At 40.7% G+C, this 15,118-nt stretch overlaps 1 protein-coding gene across 3 annotated transcripts in view; it reads left to right on the top strand.

Moving 5' to 3' along the window:
• LOC109879159 (dedicator of cytokinesis protein 5) overlaps window positions 1–15,118 on the top strand; it is a 52,972-nt gene that overhangs the window by 23,162 nt on the left and 14,692 nt on the right. For all 3 annotated transcript variants that reach the window (XM_031819777.1, XM_020471356.2, XM_020471349.2), the window contains exons 24-37: window positions 3,648–3,718; window positions 3,851–3,957; window positions 4,068–4,204; window positions 4,338–4,433; window positions 6,147–6,245; window positions 6,587–6,757; window positions 6,888–6,988; window positions 8,092–8,150; window positions 8,425–8,579; window positions 8,723–8,808; window positions 8,927–9,083; window positions 9,331–9,371; window positions 9,670–9,760; window positions 9,893–10,012. In XM_031819777.1, coding sequence (XP_031675637.1) covers window positions 3,648–3,718; window positions 3,851–3,957; window positions 4,068–4,204; window positions 4,338–4,433; window positions 6,147–6,245; window positions 6,587–6,757; window positions 6,888–6,988; window positions 8,092–8,150; window positions 8,425–8,579; window positions 8,723–8,808; window positions 8,927–9,083; window positions 9,331–9,371; window positions 9,670–9,760; window positions 9,893–10,012 — 1,491 coding nt within the window. The remainder of the gene's footprint in view (window positions 1–3,647; window positions 3,719–3,850; window positions 3,958–4,067; window positions 4,205–4,337; window positions 4,434–6,146; window positions 6,246–6,586; window positions 6,758–6,887; window positions 6,989–8,091; window positions 8,151–8,424; window positions 8,580–8,722; window positions 8,809–8,926; window positions 9,084–9,330; window positions 9,372–9,669; window positions 9,761–9,892; window positions 10,013–15,118) is intronic.

The following is a 15,118-nucleotide window of genomic DNA, read 5'->3' as shown; positions in this document are numbered from 1 at the left end:
GATCTTCATCAGATGGCACTCATAGGAATTCATGTTACACAGTACATGTATGTTTTGTTCGATAAAGTTCATATTTACAGTATATCCAAAAATCTCAGTTTACTTTGCCGCGTTATGTTCAGTAATGTTTTGCCTCCAAAACATCCGGTGATTTTGCAGAGAGCCACGTAAATTTACAGGAATACTCATCATAAATGTTGATGAAAGATACAAGTGTTATGCATAGAATTAAAGATATACTTCTCCTTAATGCAAATGCGGTGTCAGATTTTAAAAAAGCTTTACGGCAAAAGCACACCATGCAATAATCTGAGTACAGAGCTCAGTCACCATACAGACACACGCCATGTTGTGGAGTCAACAAAAGTCAGAAATAGCATTATAAATATTCACTTACCTTTGATGAGCTTCATCGGAATGCACTCCCAGGAATCCCAGTTCCATAATAAATGCTTGTTTTGTTCGATAAAGTCCATAATTTATGTCCAAATATCTCCTTGTTCGCGTGTTTAGTCCAGTACTCCAAATGCACAAGGCACGAGCACTAAGTCCAGATGAAAAGTCAAAAAAGTTATATTATAGTTCGTACTAATAATATGCATATCTTAGCTTCTGGGCCTGAGTAGCAGGCAGTTTACTCAGGGCACGCTTTTCACCCGAAAGTGGAAATAGCACCTCCCAGCCATAACACCACTAGATGAGGGAGTGAAGGTAAAGGTGAGTTGGTGTAGGGGAGAGACACTGGTATGGACACTTGCATGGTACTTCATCTTCTTTAATGCACTCTCACTTAACATTGAATAGCCTGGTAGGGCAACACTCACTGTATTATTCTAATGAAATTGTCAGCTTTACAAACTAGCTTACCCTTTCTATGTTAATGGAAGCCATAAGGGCCATCCACACCAAGGATGATAACTATAAAGATACATTATACAAAACTATAACCAGCATTCTGCAGTACACCTGTCAGTCAACTTATCAATGCATACTGTAGGTCTGTAATAAGGTGGTAACACAGAACATTCAGTGCTTCAGGGTGTGTTCACTGTTATTGTGACAACTGCAAATAATACTTAAATGTACATATAGGAACTCATATTCAAATGTAGTCCTTCAACAACAAATACTGTTTAGGCTGCACATCTTTTATATCATGTCATTGCTTGCATTGTTGCTCAAGTGGTTTGGAAGTGATTTCCATGTTTCTAATGGATGTCAATTTGTCTCTAGATCTTATTTTTTGCTGTGCTCATCTCTGTTTGTCCTGTGCAACCATTTGCAATGCATCAGTGCAACAATGTTATCATCACTGGCCAGTGTTGACACCAACACACTCTATCTCCTTAACTTTTCCACAACAGTTCATTTGGCCTAGGCCTATTTTACATTCAACAATTAGCTAGAGCAATCATGCTTCTCTCTGCGAAAAGGCTATTAGGCATGGTTTTAAAAAAAGGCTAAAAATAAATGGTCTATAGCTTTAGTAGTCTATAGCTTTTCCTGGGATTACAAGTGCAGAGGAATAGCGGAGCGGCTCGCGTAGCCTAATTGAAATGAAATCAAATGTTATATGTCACATACACATGGTTAGCAGATGTTAATGCGAGTGTAGCGAAATGCTTGTGCTTCTAGTTCAGACGGTGCAGTAATATCTAACAATTTCCCAACAACTAGCTAATACACACAAATATAAAGGGGTGAATGAGAATATGTACATATAAATATATGGATGAGCGATGGCCGAGCAGCATAGGAAAGGTGCAATAGATGGTATAAAATACAGTATATACATATGATATGAGTAATGTAAGATATGTAAACATTATTAAAGTGGCATTATTTAATAAAGTGGCATTGTTTAAAGTGACTAGTAATCCATTAATTAAAGTGGCCTATGGCCTACACTACAGTATATTGCACACCGGAACAGATGGAAGAGAGAGGGTAGAGATGTGTAGCCGAAGTAAGAAGCTAGATATATTACGTCCTTCAATAGTTAAATAGTAGTGCTATCAATATATATATTTTTTTACAGATTATTACATGGCAGACCTGTGCGTTCCTCCAGGCTGCGCTGCAGTCTCAGACACGCAAAGCTTCACTATCGATTAGCCTTACATTTTTAGACAAGAAAAGTATTCTACCTAAGCTACAATAATACAGTGCAATGGTGAATGTATTATTGTTATCAAGTGAGTACACAATTATTGTCTTTGGCTGTAAACTGAAGTGATGTGGGCAAATTTGAATAACCGCTTCAATGTCCTGTTTTGAATGCTTCATGCCGAAATAACTGCATACAACCTATGTCCAGAAAGATACATTAGCAGGCTAATCATGTGGTTTATTTTGATCACACCATCGCGCACCCTCTTCTTTCAAACTCCCCTATTTTACATTCAGCAAGTAAGAGCAAATGGCAATATCTCCTAAATAGGCTAGTAGTAGAAAATAAAATGTTCGAATTAGGTGTACAACAAGATATTGGGATTCGAAGGGAAAGGAATAGCTGTAGCTGCGAGGCAGCAGAGGCCAGGTGTGCAATTGTGCAAAAAGAACGGTGAAAACAGAAGACAGAATAGAGATTTGCAGCCTTAGAAGCGTATGCGACCCATTTATTAACTAAATGTTAGACCCTAATACTGCCGTGAATAGCCTATATGCAATGAATTTACACAGTTGAAATATATTGTTTAATCTGATAATAAAATGGCAGGTAGCCTAGGATAGTGTGCGCCCCAGTCTGCGCTCCAGCTCGACATTCTCCCTAATAATTGATTAAGCTTTTGGGGGACAAGAAAAACAATCATACCTAGGCTATAACAACAAAATGCAATAATGCTTTTTGAATGTATTTTTCTAGCGAGTAAATCATTATAGTCTAGGCTGTAAACTGCAGTGGATATGTCATTTCAATAACCGCTAAAAAAATATACGTTTTGAATGCATGTTTCGTTCCGAAATAATAATAATCTAGCCTAGGCCTGATTAGGCAACCATATTGATCAGTAATGGGTATTGTCTTGACAGTTGACAAGGTCCAGAAAGGCACAATGGTAGGCAAGTCATAGTGTGTAATTTGCCAGGATGTATCGTCGTTAACAGATAGGCCTACCATCGAAAATATGGCCTTCTCATGCGCTGTTTGTCGTGGATCATCATTCTCCCAAGTCATCTTATAAGTAACGTGGACACCAATATGCTCACACATGGCCATTTATTCAGGCAAGTTTATCTTGCGCTCTGCGGTCTCTCCTCTCTGAGCAGCCTCGCGCACCTAGAGCCAAGAACGCTTCAATGGAACACGTTTTTGATTGGTTGTCAATGTTTAATCGTTGGAGGGACAGGGGAAAAAGTGATCGCTGGAAGTGATCGCTCTCGTTGTAGTTTTTTTGTAGTTATCGTTGTGAACGTTCCTGTTCACTTGAATTAGAAAGATTTTATTTATTTGTATAGTTTTTATAGTTTTTGTTATAGTTATCGTCCTTGGTCCTATAATTATTGACTTTTATGCTGGCTTCATGAAAGATAGTTCAAGTTTTACTTGATAAACACTTTATAGTTGACTCGCTCTGTAAAGCATTATCCAATGATATTTCCTTCATGTTCTTTTAAAAACACTTTTGAGACCTTGTCTTTTTCAGGGGGCGATACTGAAATACCTCCCCACCATCATTAATGACATAAAAAATGTCTTTGACCCTGTGGAGCTCAGGTAACTCCTTGTAATGACATTTTAACAGTAAAATCTCTGCAGAAATTATACTGTTTCCTGTATAGAAAAGATAGTGACATTGTCACATGTCCTTGCCTTTTTCTGTATGTCTTCCTGTCTCTCCCTCACTAGTGTTCTTCTGACCAAGTTTATCGAGAGCATCCCTGACTCTCAGCTGGTGCGCCAGAAGCTTGGTTGCATGTGTAAGATGGTGGAGAGTGACCTTTTCAAAAAGCCAGGTACTGTGGCGCCTCTCTGGTTAAAACACAACTTTATAATCATCTCTATTTAAAAACAGAACCACATGATGACACATTTGAATGGTCTCTATTTGTCTTTGACCCTACAGAGTGTCGAGATGTCCTCTTGCCACTGTTGACTGACCAGCTGAGTGGGCAGCTGGATGACCACTCCAATAAGCCTGACCACGAGGCCTGTGTTCAGCTGCTCAGCACTGTGCTTGACAACCTGGACCGCAAGGATGTGGTGAGTGGCTAATTGCTACAGCACATCTCTATCTCTGCTGCTGGAAACACTGAAATCAGTCACATTCCTGACTCTAACTGGATGGGTTTTGAAACATATATTATTTATCTGAGCTGCTTGTCTGTGTCCTCAGGGTCCAACCCGGGGTCATGTCCAGCTGATTATGGAGCGGCTGCTTCGCAGGGTCAATCGCACTGTCATCAGCATGAGCAGAACCTCCCCTCTCATTGTAAGACCCTTCTTCTTCATCTAACTCTAAAGTTATTTTAATTTGTTCAGTTGGTAGCCTAATACTTTATTTTAAGTTTCCATGTACAAGGCACAGTGCTGAAAATCTGCTTCTATGCATCCTTTACAGTATATAACTTGGTTAGCAGTTATAAGCATTCAACAATATAAGTAGGTTATAAGCATATAACATGTTATACAGTACCAGTCAAAAGTTTGGACACACCTACTCATTCAAGGGGTTTCTTTATTTTAAATTTTTTTCTACATTGTAGAATAATAGTGAATACATCAAATCTATGAAATAACACACATGGAATCATGTAGTAACCCAAAAATTGTTAAACAAATCTAAATATATTTTATATTTGAGATTCTTCAAAGTAGCCACCCTTTGCCTTGATGACAGCTTTGCACACTTTTGGCATTCTCTCAACCAGCCTCATGAGGAATGCTTTTCCAACTGTCTTGAAGGAGTTCCCACATATTCTGAGCACTTGTTGGATGCTTTTCCTTCACTCTGCGGTCCAACTCATCCCAAACCATCTCAATTGGGTTGAGGTCGGGTAATTGTGGAGGCAAGGTCATCTGATACAGCACTCCATCACTCTCCTTCTTTTTCAAATAGCCCTTACACAGCCTGGATGTGTGTTGGGTCATTGTCCTGTTGAAAAACAAATGATAGTCCCACTAAGCACAAACCAGATGGGATGGCGTATCGCTGCAGAATGATGTTGTAGCCATGCTGGTTAAGTGTGCATTGAATTCTAAATAAATCACTGACAGTGTCACCAGCAAATCACCCCAACACCATCACACCTACTCAATGCTTCATGGTGGGAACCACACATGCAGAGATCATCCGTTCACCTACTCTGCGTCTCACAAAGACACGGCAGTTGGAGGCAAAAATCTCAAATTTGGACTCATCAGACCAAGGGACAGATTTCCACTGGTCTAATGTCCATTGCTCGTGTTTCTTTGCCCAAGCAAGTCTCTTCTTATTATTGGTGTCTTTTAGTAGTGGTTTCTTTGCAGCAATTTGACCATGAATGCCTGATTCACGCAGTCTCTTCTGAACAGTTGATGTTGAGATGTGTCTGTTACTTGAACTCTGTGAAGCATTTATTTGGGCTGCAATTTCTGAGGCTGGTAACTCTAATGAACTTATCCTCTGCAGCAGAGGTAACTCTGGGTCTCACGAGAGCCAGTTTCGTCGGAGCACTTGATGGTTTTTGCGACGCACGTGAAGAACGTGAAGTTCTCAACATTTTCCACATTGACTGACCTTCTTGTCTTAAAGTAATGATGGCTGTCATTTTCTTGTCTTATTTGAGCTGTTCTTGCAATAATATGGATTTGGTCTTTTACCAAATAGGGCTATCTTATGTATACCACCCCTACCTTGTCACAACACAACTCATTGGCTCAAACGCATTAAGAAGGAAATACCTTTTCCAAAAGTGTGCAAAGTTGTCATCAAGGCAAAGGGTGGCTACTTTGAAGAATCTAAAATCTAAAATACACGTTTTTTGTTACTACATGATGTGTTATTTCATAGTTTTGATGTCTTCACTATTATTCCACAATGTAGAAAATACAGAAAAATCCATTGAATGAGTAGGTGTGTCTAAACTTTTGACTGGTACTGTATGTGGGATCCTAAACTAGTTTTTCAGCTAAGGTGACTGATACTCTGTCTTCTCCATACCAGGGTCATTACCTAGCCTGCATGACTGCCATCTTGAAGCAGATGGATGACATGCACTACGCCCACTACATAAGTACTTTCAAGACCAGACAGGACATTATTGTAAGTGGTCCGCTTCTCCTGCCCTGGGCATCGCTCTTCTTCCTGAGTCATCCAGTCGATAGCTGGCATTCAACCACTGGTGCTTGTAACTGCACCTGAAGTGGTTATTGATTATAGACATTTCATGAGGACTGACTTGGAACAATGTGAGGATCTCCCTGTCTTTGCTTCTTTACTGAGGTCTGTGGGTCTAATACGAGGAAATCTTAGGTACCTGCTGTGCATAGTTTAACTTGTTACTAATCAATGGACTTGGTTAGAAACACAATCCCATGTTTGTGCAGACATGAAGATGCACTTTCAGTACAGGTAAGGTAACTGTTCTCCCTGGCCCACTACAGGACTTCCTGATGGAGACATTCATCATGTTTAAGGACCTTATGGGGAATGTTTTCCCCTCTGACTGGATGACCATGAACCTTCTGCAGATTGGGGTGTTTCTGCGGGCCATCAACCAGTACTCTGACGTCCTCAACATGTACTTCCTAGACGAGACCCACTTTGAGCTGCAGGTGGGTCTCAAGTCTCCACCTCTTAATGGGGTGGACAAAAGACATCTGTGTCTCTCTCCTAATGTAATCTTAACTCAATAATTGTCTCAATGTCCATGTCAAAATGTTTATCATATTCTCCTCTCTTCAGCTATGGAACAACTATTTCCATCTGACTGTGGCATTCCTTACCCACAAGTCATTGCAGCTGGAATCCTTCTCTCAAGAGAAACGGAACAAAATACTTAACAAGTATGTCCTTTTCTTCTTTATTTTGTGTATGAGTGCAATATTTAAATTCCCCAAAATAAATAATTAACAAGAAAAATCCAAATTGCACAGTGTATTTTAATTGATGTACAGTATTCACACCCCTTTACCTTTTCCACCCTTTGTTGTGTTACAAAGTAGGATTAAAATGGATTCAATTTTTGAATTGTTCAACGATCTACACAAAATACTCTTATGTCAAAGTGGTTGAAAAATTCCATATTTGTTATAAATTAATACAAATCAATCAGTATGCACCCCCCTGAGTCAATAGATGTTATAAACACCTTTGGCAGTGATTAAAGCTGTGAGTATTTTTTTGTCTAAGTCTCTAGAGCTTTGCACACCTGAATTGTACAATATTTGCCCAATATTCTTTTAAAGAATCAGCGAGCTCTGTCACCATCGGCCTCATGGTGAAATCCTTGAGCAGTTTCCTTCCTCTACGGCAACTGAGTTAGGAAGGACGCCTGTATCTTTGTAGCGACTGGGTGTATTTATACACCATCCAAAGCCTAATTAATAACTTCACCATGCTCAAAGGGATATTCAATGTCTGCTTATTATTATTATTATTTTTTTACACATCTAACAATCAGTGCCCTTTACGAGGCATTGAAAAACTTCCCTGGTCTTTGTGGTTGAATCTGTGCTTGAAATTCACTACTCGATTGAGGGACCTTAACAGATAATTATATGTGTGGGGTACAGAGATGGGGTAGTCATAGAAAAATCATGTTAAACGCTATTATTGAACACAGAATGAGTCCATGCAACTTATTATGGGATTTGTTAAGCACATTTTTCTCCTGAACTTATTTGTGCTTGCCATAACAAAGGGGTTGAATACTTTTGACTGAAGACATTTTCAGCTTTTCATTTTTAATTAATTTGTCAAAAATCACAAAAAACAAAATTATACTTTGACATTATGGGGTATTATGTGTAGATCAGGGTGCAACACAAAACCTTTGGGGAAAAGTAAAGGGGTATGAATACTTTCTGAATACACTATAAATGCTCCTGTTAGTAAATATGTATTCATGCTCTACTGCATGTAGTGTCATTCTATGATGTGGTTACAGGTATGGAGACATGAGGAAGAGCATTGGCTTTAAGATCAGAGACATGTGGTATAATCTTGGTAAGTACCGTCCGGTAGTTGTTATCTCTGTGAGACAGGAACTCCTCAAATAGAGGTGTCTAGAGAATGGCCTGTTCAGTGGAAACATGCTCTGATAGGAGAGAAGCTAGACATTGTTGTTTTATTGCCAGGTTTCATGGTGGCCGCTTTTTGTTTACAGCTTTATGAGTTTACTGTCTTTTTGTTTGCATGAAAAAGGAGTGTGGCTTATTGCCCTTTCAAATGAACCATGTGTAACATTTGCTTCTAACTGCATCCTGTGTGTATCTCTCAGGCCCCCACAAGATGAAATTCATCCCTGCCATGGTGGGGCCCATCCTGGAGGCTACCCTGGTGCCTGAGCCAGAGCTTAGGAAAGCCACCATCCCCATCTTCTTTGACATGATGCAGTGTGAGCACAACTTCACTCCCAGCCGTACCTTTGACATGGTGAGATAGGCAACACTACTGTGGGCAGCTGTCTGGCTTTACAGTATAACTGTACAAATAGAGTTTCCCAGCTTTATTTGGCTGAACTGATCCTTGCATTGGCATGTGTGATGTGTTTTTAATATGTCTGCCTGTAAATGCAGTTTGAGAATGAACTGATCACCAAGTTGGATCAGGAAGTAGAGGGAGGCAGTGGGGATGAACAGTACAAAATCTTGCTGGAGAAAACGTAAGCACCCTGCCAATTAGAGGCTGATGCCTTTTTCTTATTCTTATTACTTCATCGTTTCATATTCAAGACCTAAATAAGGGCTATTTATCTATATTGCATTGTTGGTATTGTGTAGGCTACTGGAGCACTGCCGGAGGCACAGATACCTGTCTCAGTCAGGGGAGGAGCTGGCTCTGCTGCTCAGCAGTCTGCTGGAGAAGCTACTGGCATACCGCACCATCACACATGACGAGAGCCCTGAGCTCCGCATGAGCTGCACCGTCAACGTCCTGGTACGCCCTTACATTACCAACTAAGATGCAGCGGGGAGCTCACCAGGCACTATCTAATCCATTGGACTGGTTTATGTGGAACTCACAATATAGTCTGAACGATTGATCCACATTCACCAACTCAGAGGAGTAGTATATGAAGATGTTATGTTTCTACATTGAACAAATTCATTTTTTACTAAATGTTATCATCAAACATTTGAACCAAACCTGAGTTTTTCCACTGTTTTTATTTTGGTTGTGACAGAATTTCTATAAAGAGAAGAAACGGGAAGACATTTACATACGGTGAGACAGTTGGATAAATGAATAGTCTTCTTTGCATCCCATTTTGTTAGATACAGTGCCTTGCGAAAGTATTCGGCCCCCTTGAACTTTGCGACCTTTTGCCACATTTCAGGCTTCAAACATAAAGATATAAAACTGTATTTTTTTGTGAAGAATCAACAACAAGTGGGACACAATCATGAAGTGGAACGACATTTATTGGATATTTCAAACTTTTTTTTTAAATCAAAAACTGAAAAATTGGGCGTGCACTTTCGCAAGGCACTGTATCACTCTAAAATACTGAATTCGTCCTCAGGTATCTGTACAAGCTGAGGGATTTACACCTTGTCTGTGAGAACTACACAGAGGCAGCCTATACCCTGTTACTTCATGCCGAACTCCTTGAGGTCTCACTCAACATTCAATTCGACTTTCAATAAAAACATCAGTCTTTTGAATATTTCCCTAAAGTTAGTTAACATACTATAACATACATTACTAGAAAACTAAATGCAATTTGTGTATTGTGTCCACTTCAGTGGTCTGACAAGCCCTGTGCACCTCATCTGATCCCCGGTGACGGCCAACATGTCTGGACCCAGCAGGAGCTCAAAGAGAGGCTCTTCCAGGAGATAATCTGTTACCTGGACAAGGGCAAAGTGAGTTCCCACCCTCATCCTCACTACAGTTACCCTATTAGGAACCCTGATCTTCAGATGAAGTTCAATATATTGGCTCCCTTGCACTTTGCAATGGAGCAGAATGTTCTGTTTTCTCTTTTCAAAACTGGTTGAATGGCTATTTTTACCGTGTAGTCACCTACAATTTACCACAAGTTGGATCACTGCTGAGAATCATCAAGGCCATTTTTTCACTTTGAACTGAAAAATCTCATTTTCAGTTTAGATTTATTTTGGTGGTGCGGTTGTAAATCAAACAAATACACGTGTGAACCCCATACATTTTTTCAATTTCAACTTATTTGAGAAGAAATAGTGAATTGTGCAAGAGTGCCAATATATTTGACCGCATCTGTAGGGTTAGAGCTCCTATGCTACTTCCCCTGAACATATACCACAAGAGCTACTGCTCTAGATATTTGTGTCAGTTGAATTTGCAACAAAATAATCTGATGGCCATATTCAATCAAACATGGTTACCAGATTTACAGATTACTACTGTTCACCACAGTACAGGGCCATGCACATACCTTTTGGGGGGCATGTGCTCAAATAATTCCAGCAACCGTGGTCACAAACCCGTTGAGCAGTTATTACAGAAGAGGGGAAAGCAGCACAATCTGCCCACTGGCACAGACATTAATTCAACGTCTATTCCATGTTGGGTCAATGTAATTTCATTGAAATGACATGGAAACAACATTGATTCAAATCAAATCAAATGTATTTATATAGCCCTTCGTACATCAGCTGATATCTCAAAGTGCTGTACAGAAACCCAGCCTAAAACCCCAAACAGCAAGCAATGCAGGTGTAGAAGCACGGTGGCTAGGAAAAACTCCCTAGAAAGGCCAAAACCTAGGAAGAAACCTAGAGAGGAACCAGGCTATGTGAGGTGGCCAGTCCTCTTCTGGCTGTGCCGGGTGGATATTATAACAGAACATGGCCAAGATGTTCAAATGTTCATAAATGACCAGCATGGTCAAATAATAATAATCACAGACAGAACAGTTGAAATTGGAGCAGCAGTACGGCCAGGTGGACTGGGGACAGCAAGGAGTCATCATGTCAGGTAGTCCTGAGGCATGGTCCAAGGGCTCAGGTCCTCCGAGAGAGAGAAAGAAAGAGAGAAAGAGAAAATTAGAGAGAGCATACTTAAAATTCACACAGGACACCGGATAGGACAGGAGAAGTACTCCAGATATAACAAACTGACCCTAGCCCCCCGACACATAAACTACTGCAGCATAAAAACTGGAGGCTGAGACAGGAGGGGTCAGGAGACACTGTGGCCCCATCCGATGACACCCCCGGACAGGGCCAAACAGGAAGGATATAACCCCACCCACTTTGCCAAAGCACAGCCCCCACACCACTAGAGGGATATCCTCAACCACCAACTTACCATCCTGAGACAAGGCCGAGTATAGCCCACAAAGATCTTCGCCACGGCACAACCCAAGGGGGGGGGGCGCCAACCCAGACAGGAAGATCACATCAGTGACTCAACCCACTCAAGTGACGCACCCGCCCTAGGGACGGTATGAAAGAGCCCTAGTAAGCCAGTGACTCAGCCCCTGTAATAGGGTTAGAGGCAGAGAATCCCAATGGAAAGAGGGGAACCGGCCAGGCAGAGACAGCAAGGGCGGTTCGTTGCTCCAGATCCTTTCCATTCACCTTCACACTCCTGGGCCAGACGACACTCAATCATATGACCCACTGAAGAGATGAGACTTCAGTAAAGACTTAAAAGTTGAGACAGAGTTTGCGTCTCTCACATGGGTAGGCAGACCATTCCATAAAAATGGAGCTCTATAGGAGAAAGCCCTGCCTCCAGCTGTTTGCTTAGAAATTCTAGGGACATTTAGGAGGCCTGCGTCTTGTGACCGTAGTTTACGTGTAGGTATGTACGGCAGGACCATATCAGAGAGATAGGTAGGAGCAAGCCCATGTAATGCTTTGTAGGTTAGCAGTAAAACCTTGAAATCAGCCCTTGCCTTGACAGGAAGCCAGTGTAGGGAGGCTAGCACTGGAGTAATATGATCAAATTTTTTGGTTCTAGTCAGGATTCTAGCAGCCGTATTTCGCACTAACGGAAGTTTATTTAGTGCTTTATCCAGGTAGCCGCAAAGTAGAACATTGCAGTAGTCTAACCTAGAAGTGACAAAAGCATGGATAAATTTTTCTGCATCATTTTTGGACAGAAAGTTTCAGATTTTTGCAATGTTACGTAGATGGAAAAAAGCTGTCCTTGAAACAGTCTTGATATGTTCTTCAAAAGAGAGATCAGGGTCCAGAGTAACGCCAAGGTCCTTCACAGTTTTATTTGAGACGACTGTACAACCATTAAGATTAATTGTCAGATTCAACAGAAGATCTCTTTGTTTCTTGGGACCTATAACAAGCATCTCTGTTTTGTCCGAGTTTAAAAGTTTGCAGCCATCCACTTCCTTATGTCTGAAACACATGCTTCTAGCGAGGGCAATTTTGGGGCTTCACCATGTTTCATTGAAATGTACAGCTGTGTGTCATCCGCATAGCAGTGAAAGTTAACATTATGTTTTTGAATGACATCCCCAAGAGGTAAAATACATAGTGAAAACAATAGTGGTTCTAAAACGGAACCTTGAGGAACACCGAAATGTACAGTTGATTTGTCAGAGGACAAACCATTCACAGAGACAAACTGATATATTTCTGACAGATAAGATCTAAACCAGGCCAGAACTTGTCCGTGTAGACCAATTTTTGGTTTCCAATCTCTCCAAAATAATGTGGTGATCGATGGTATCAAAAGCAGCACTAAGGTCTAGGAGCACGAGGACAGATGCAGAGCCTCGGCCATTAAAAGGTAATTTACCACCTTCACAAGTGCAGTCTCAGTGCTATGATGGGGTCTAAAACCAGACTGAAGCATTTCGTATACATTGTTTGTCTTCAGGAAGGCAGTGAGCCTTTTCTAAAATTTTTGAGAGGAATGGAAGATTCGATATAGGCCGATAGTTTTTTATATTTTCTGGGTCAAGGTTTGGCTTTTTCAAGAGAGGCTTTATTACTGCCACTTTTAGTGAGTTTGGTACACATCCGGTGGATAGAGAGCCGTTTATTATGTTCAACATAGGAGGGCCAAGCACAGGAAGCAGCTCTTTCAGTAGTTTAGTTGGAATAGGGTCCAGTATGCAGCTTGAAGGTTTAGAGGCCATGATTATTTTCATCATTGTGTCAAGAGATATAGTACTAAAACACTTGAGTGTCTCTCTTGAAACTAGGTCCTGGCCGAGTTGTGCAGACACAGGACAACTGAGCTTTGAAGGAATACGCAGATTTAAAGAGGAGTCCGTAATTTGCTTTCTGATAATCATGATCTTTTCCTCAAAGAAGTTAATGAATTCATTACTGTTGAAGTGAAAGCCATCCTCTCTTGGGGAATGCTGCTTTTTAGTTAGCTTTGCGACAGTATCAAAAAGGAATTTTGGGTTTGTTCTTATTTTCCTCATTTAAGTTGGAAAAATAGGATGATCGAGCAGCGGTAAGGTCTTTCCAAGCTAGTCGGAAGACTTCAAGTTTGGTGTGGCGCCATTTCCGTTCCAATTTTCTGGAAGCTTGCTTCAGAGCTCGGGTATTTTCTGTATACCAGGGAGCTAGTTTCTTATGAGAAATGTTTTTAGTTTTTAGGGGTGCAACTGAATCTAGGGTATTGCGCAAGGTTAAATTGAGTACCTCAGTTAGGTGGTTAACAGATTTTTGTTCTCTGGCACTGCTCACACATTCAACCACTGTGTAAGCAGTGCAAAACTATTTTGTAACTGGGATAAATGCTGCACTTATTAACAATGAACAACACAAATCCAGTCAAAATAGAAGATTGTAAGAAATACTGTAGCCACCTTCACTATTATGAACAAAAATATGAAGAAAATATGAATGCAACATGTAAAGTGATCCCAGAAATGTTGCATACGCACAAAAAGCTTATTTCTCTCAAATGTTATGCGCAAATTTGTTTACATCCCTGTTAGTGAGCATTTCTCCAATGCCAAGATAATCCATCCACCTGACAGGTGTGGCATATCAAGAAGCTGATTAAACAACATGATCATTATACAGGTGCACCTTGTGCTGGGGACAATACAAGGCCATTCTAAAATGTGCAGTTTTGTCACACAACACAATGCCACAGATGTCTCAAGTTTTGAGGGAGTGGGCAATTGGCATGCTGACTGCAGGAATGTACACTAGAGCAGTTGCCAGATCATTTAATGTTAATTTCTCTACCATAAGCCACCTCCATCATTGTTTTAGAGATTTTGGCAGTATTTCCAACCGGCCTCACAACTGCAGACCATCTGTATGGCGTCGTGTGGGTGAGCGAGATGCTGATGTCGACGTTGTGAACAGAGTGCCCCATGGTGGCATTGGGGTAATGGTTTAGGCAGGCATAAGCTACCGATTAAGCTATCGATGGCATAAGCTATTGATGGCAAATTGAATGCACAAAAATACCTTGATGAAATCCTGAGGCCCATTGTTTGAAGGTATTTAACTAGGGAAGTCTAGGGACTTCCCTTAACTAGGGAAGTCAGTTAAGAACAAATTCTTATTTACAATGACGGCCTACCCTGGCCAATCCCTAACCCGGAAGACGCTGAGCCAATTGTACGCCTCCCTATGGGACTCCCAATCACGGCCGGTTGTGATACAGCCTGGAATCGGGTCTGTAGTGATGCCTCTAGCACTGAGATGCAGTGCCTTAAACCGCTGCGCCACTCGGGAGCCCGGTGACCAACAGATGCATATATGTTTTCCCAGTCATGTAAAATCCATAGATTAGGGCCTAATGAATTTATTTCAATTGACTGATTTCCTCATATGAACTGTAACTCAGTAAAATCGTAGAAATTGTTGCATGTTGGGTTTATATTTTTATTCAGTGCACAGTACCAGTAAAAAGGTTTGGACACACCTACTCATTCAAGGGTTTTTCTTAATTTTTTACAATTTTCTACATTGTAGAATAAAACTATGAAATAACACATGGAATCTTGTAGTCACCAATTATTTTTTAAATAAATCACAATATATTCA

Source organism: Oncorhynchus kisutch, linkage group LG3 (assembly GCF_002021735.2).
Source record: "Oncorhynchus kisutch isolate 150728-3 linkage group LG3, Okis_V2, whole genome shotgun sequence".
Classification (NCBI taxonomy): Eukaryota; Metazoa; Chordata; class Actinopteri; order Salmoniformes; family Salmonidae; genus Oncorhynchus; species Oncorhynchus kisutch.
This window is presented reverse-complemented; position numbering and strand designations above follow the sequence as displayed.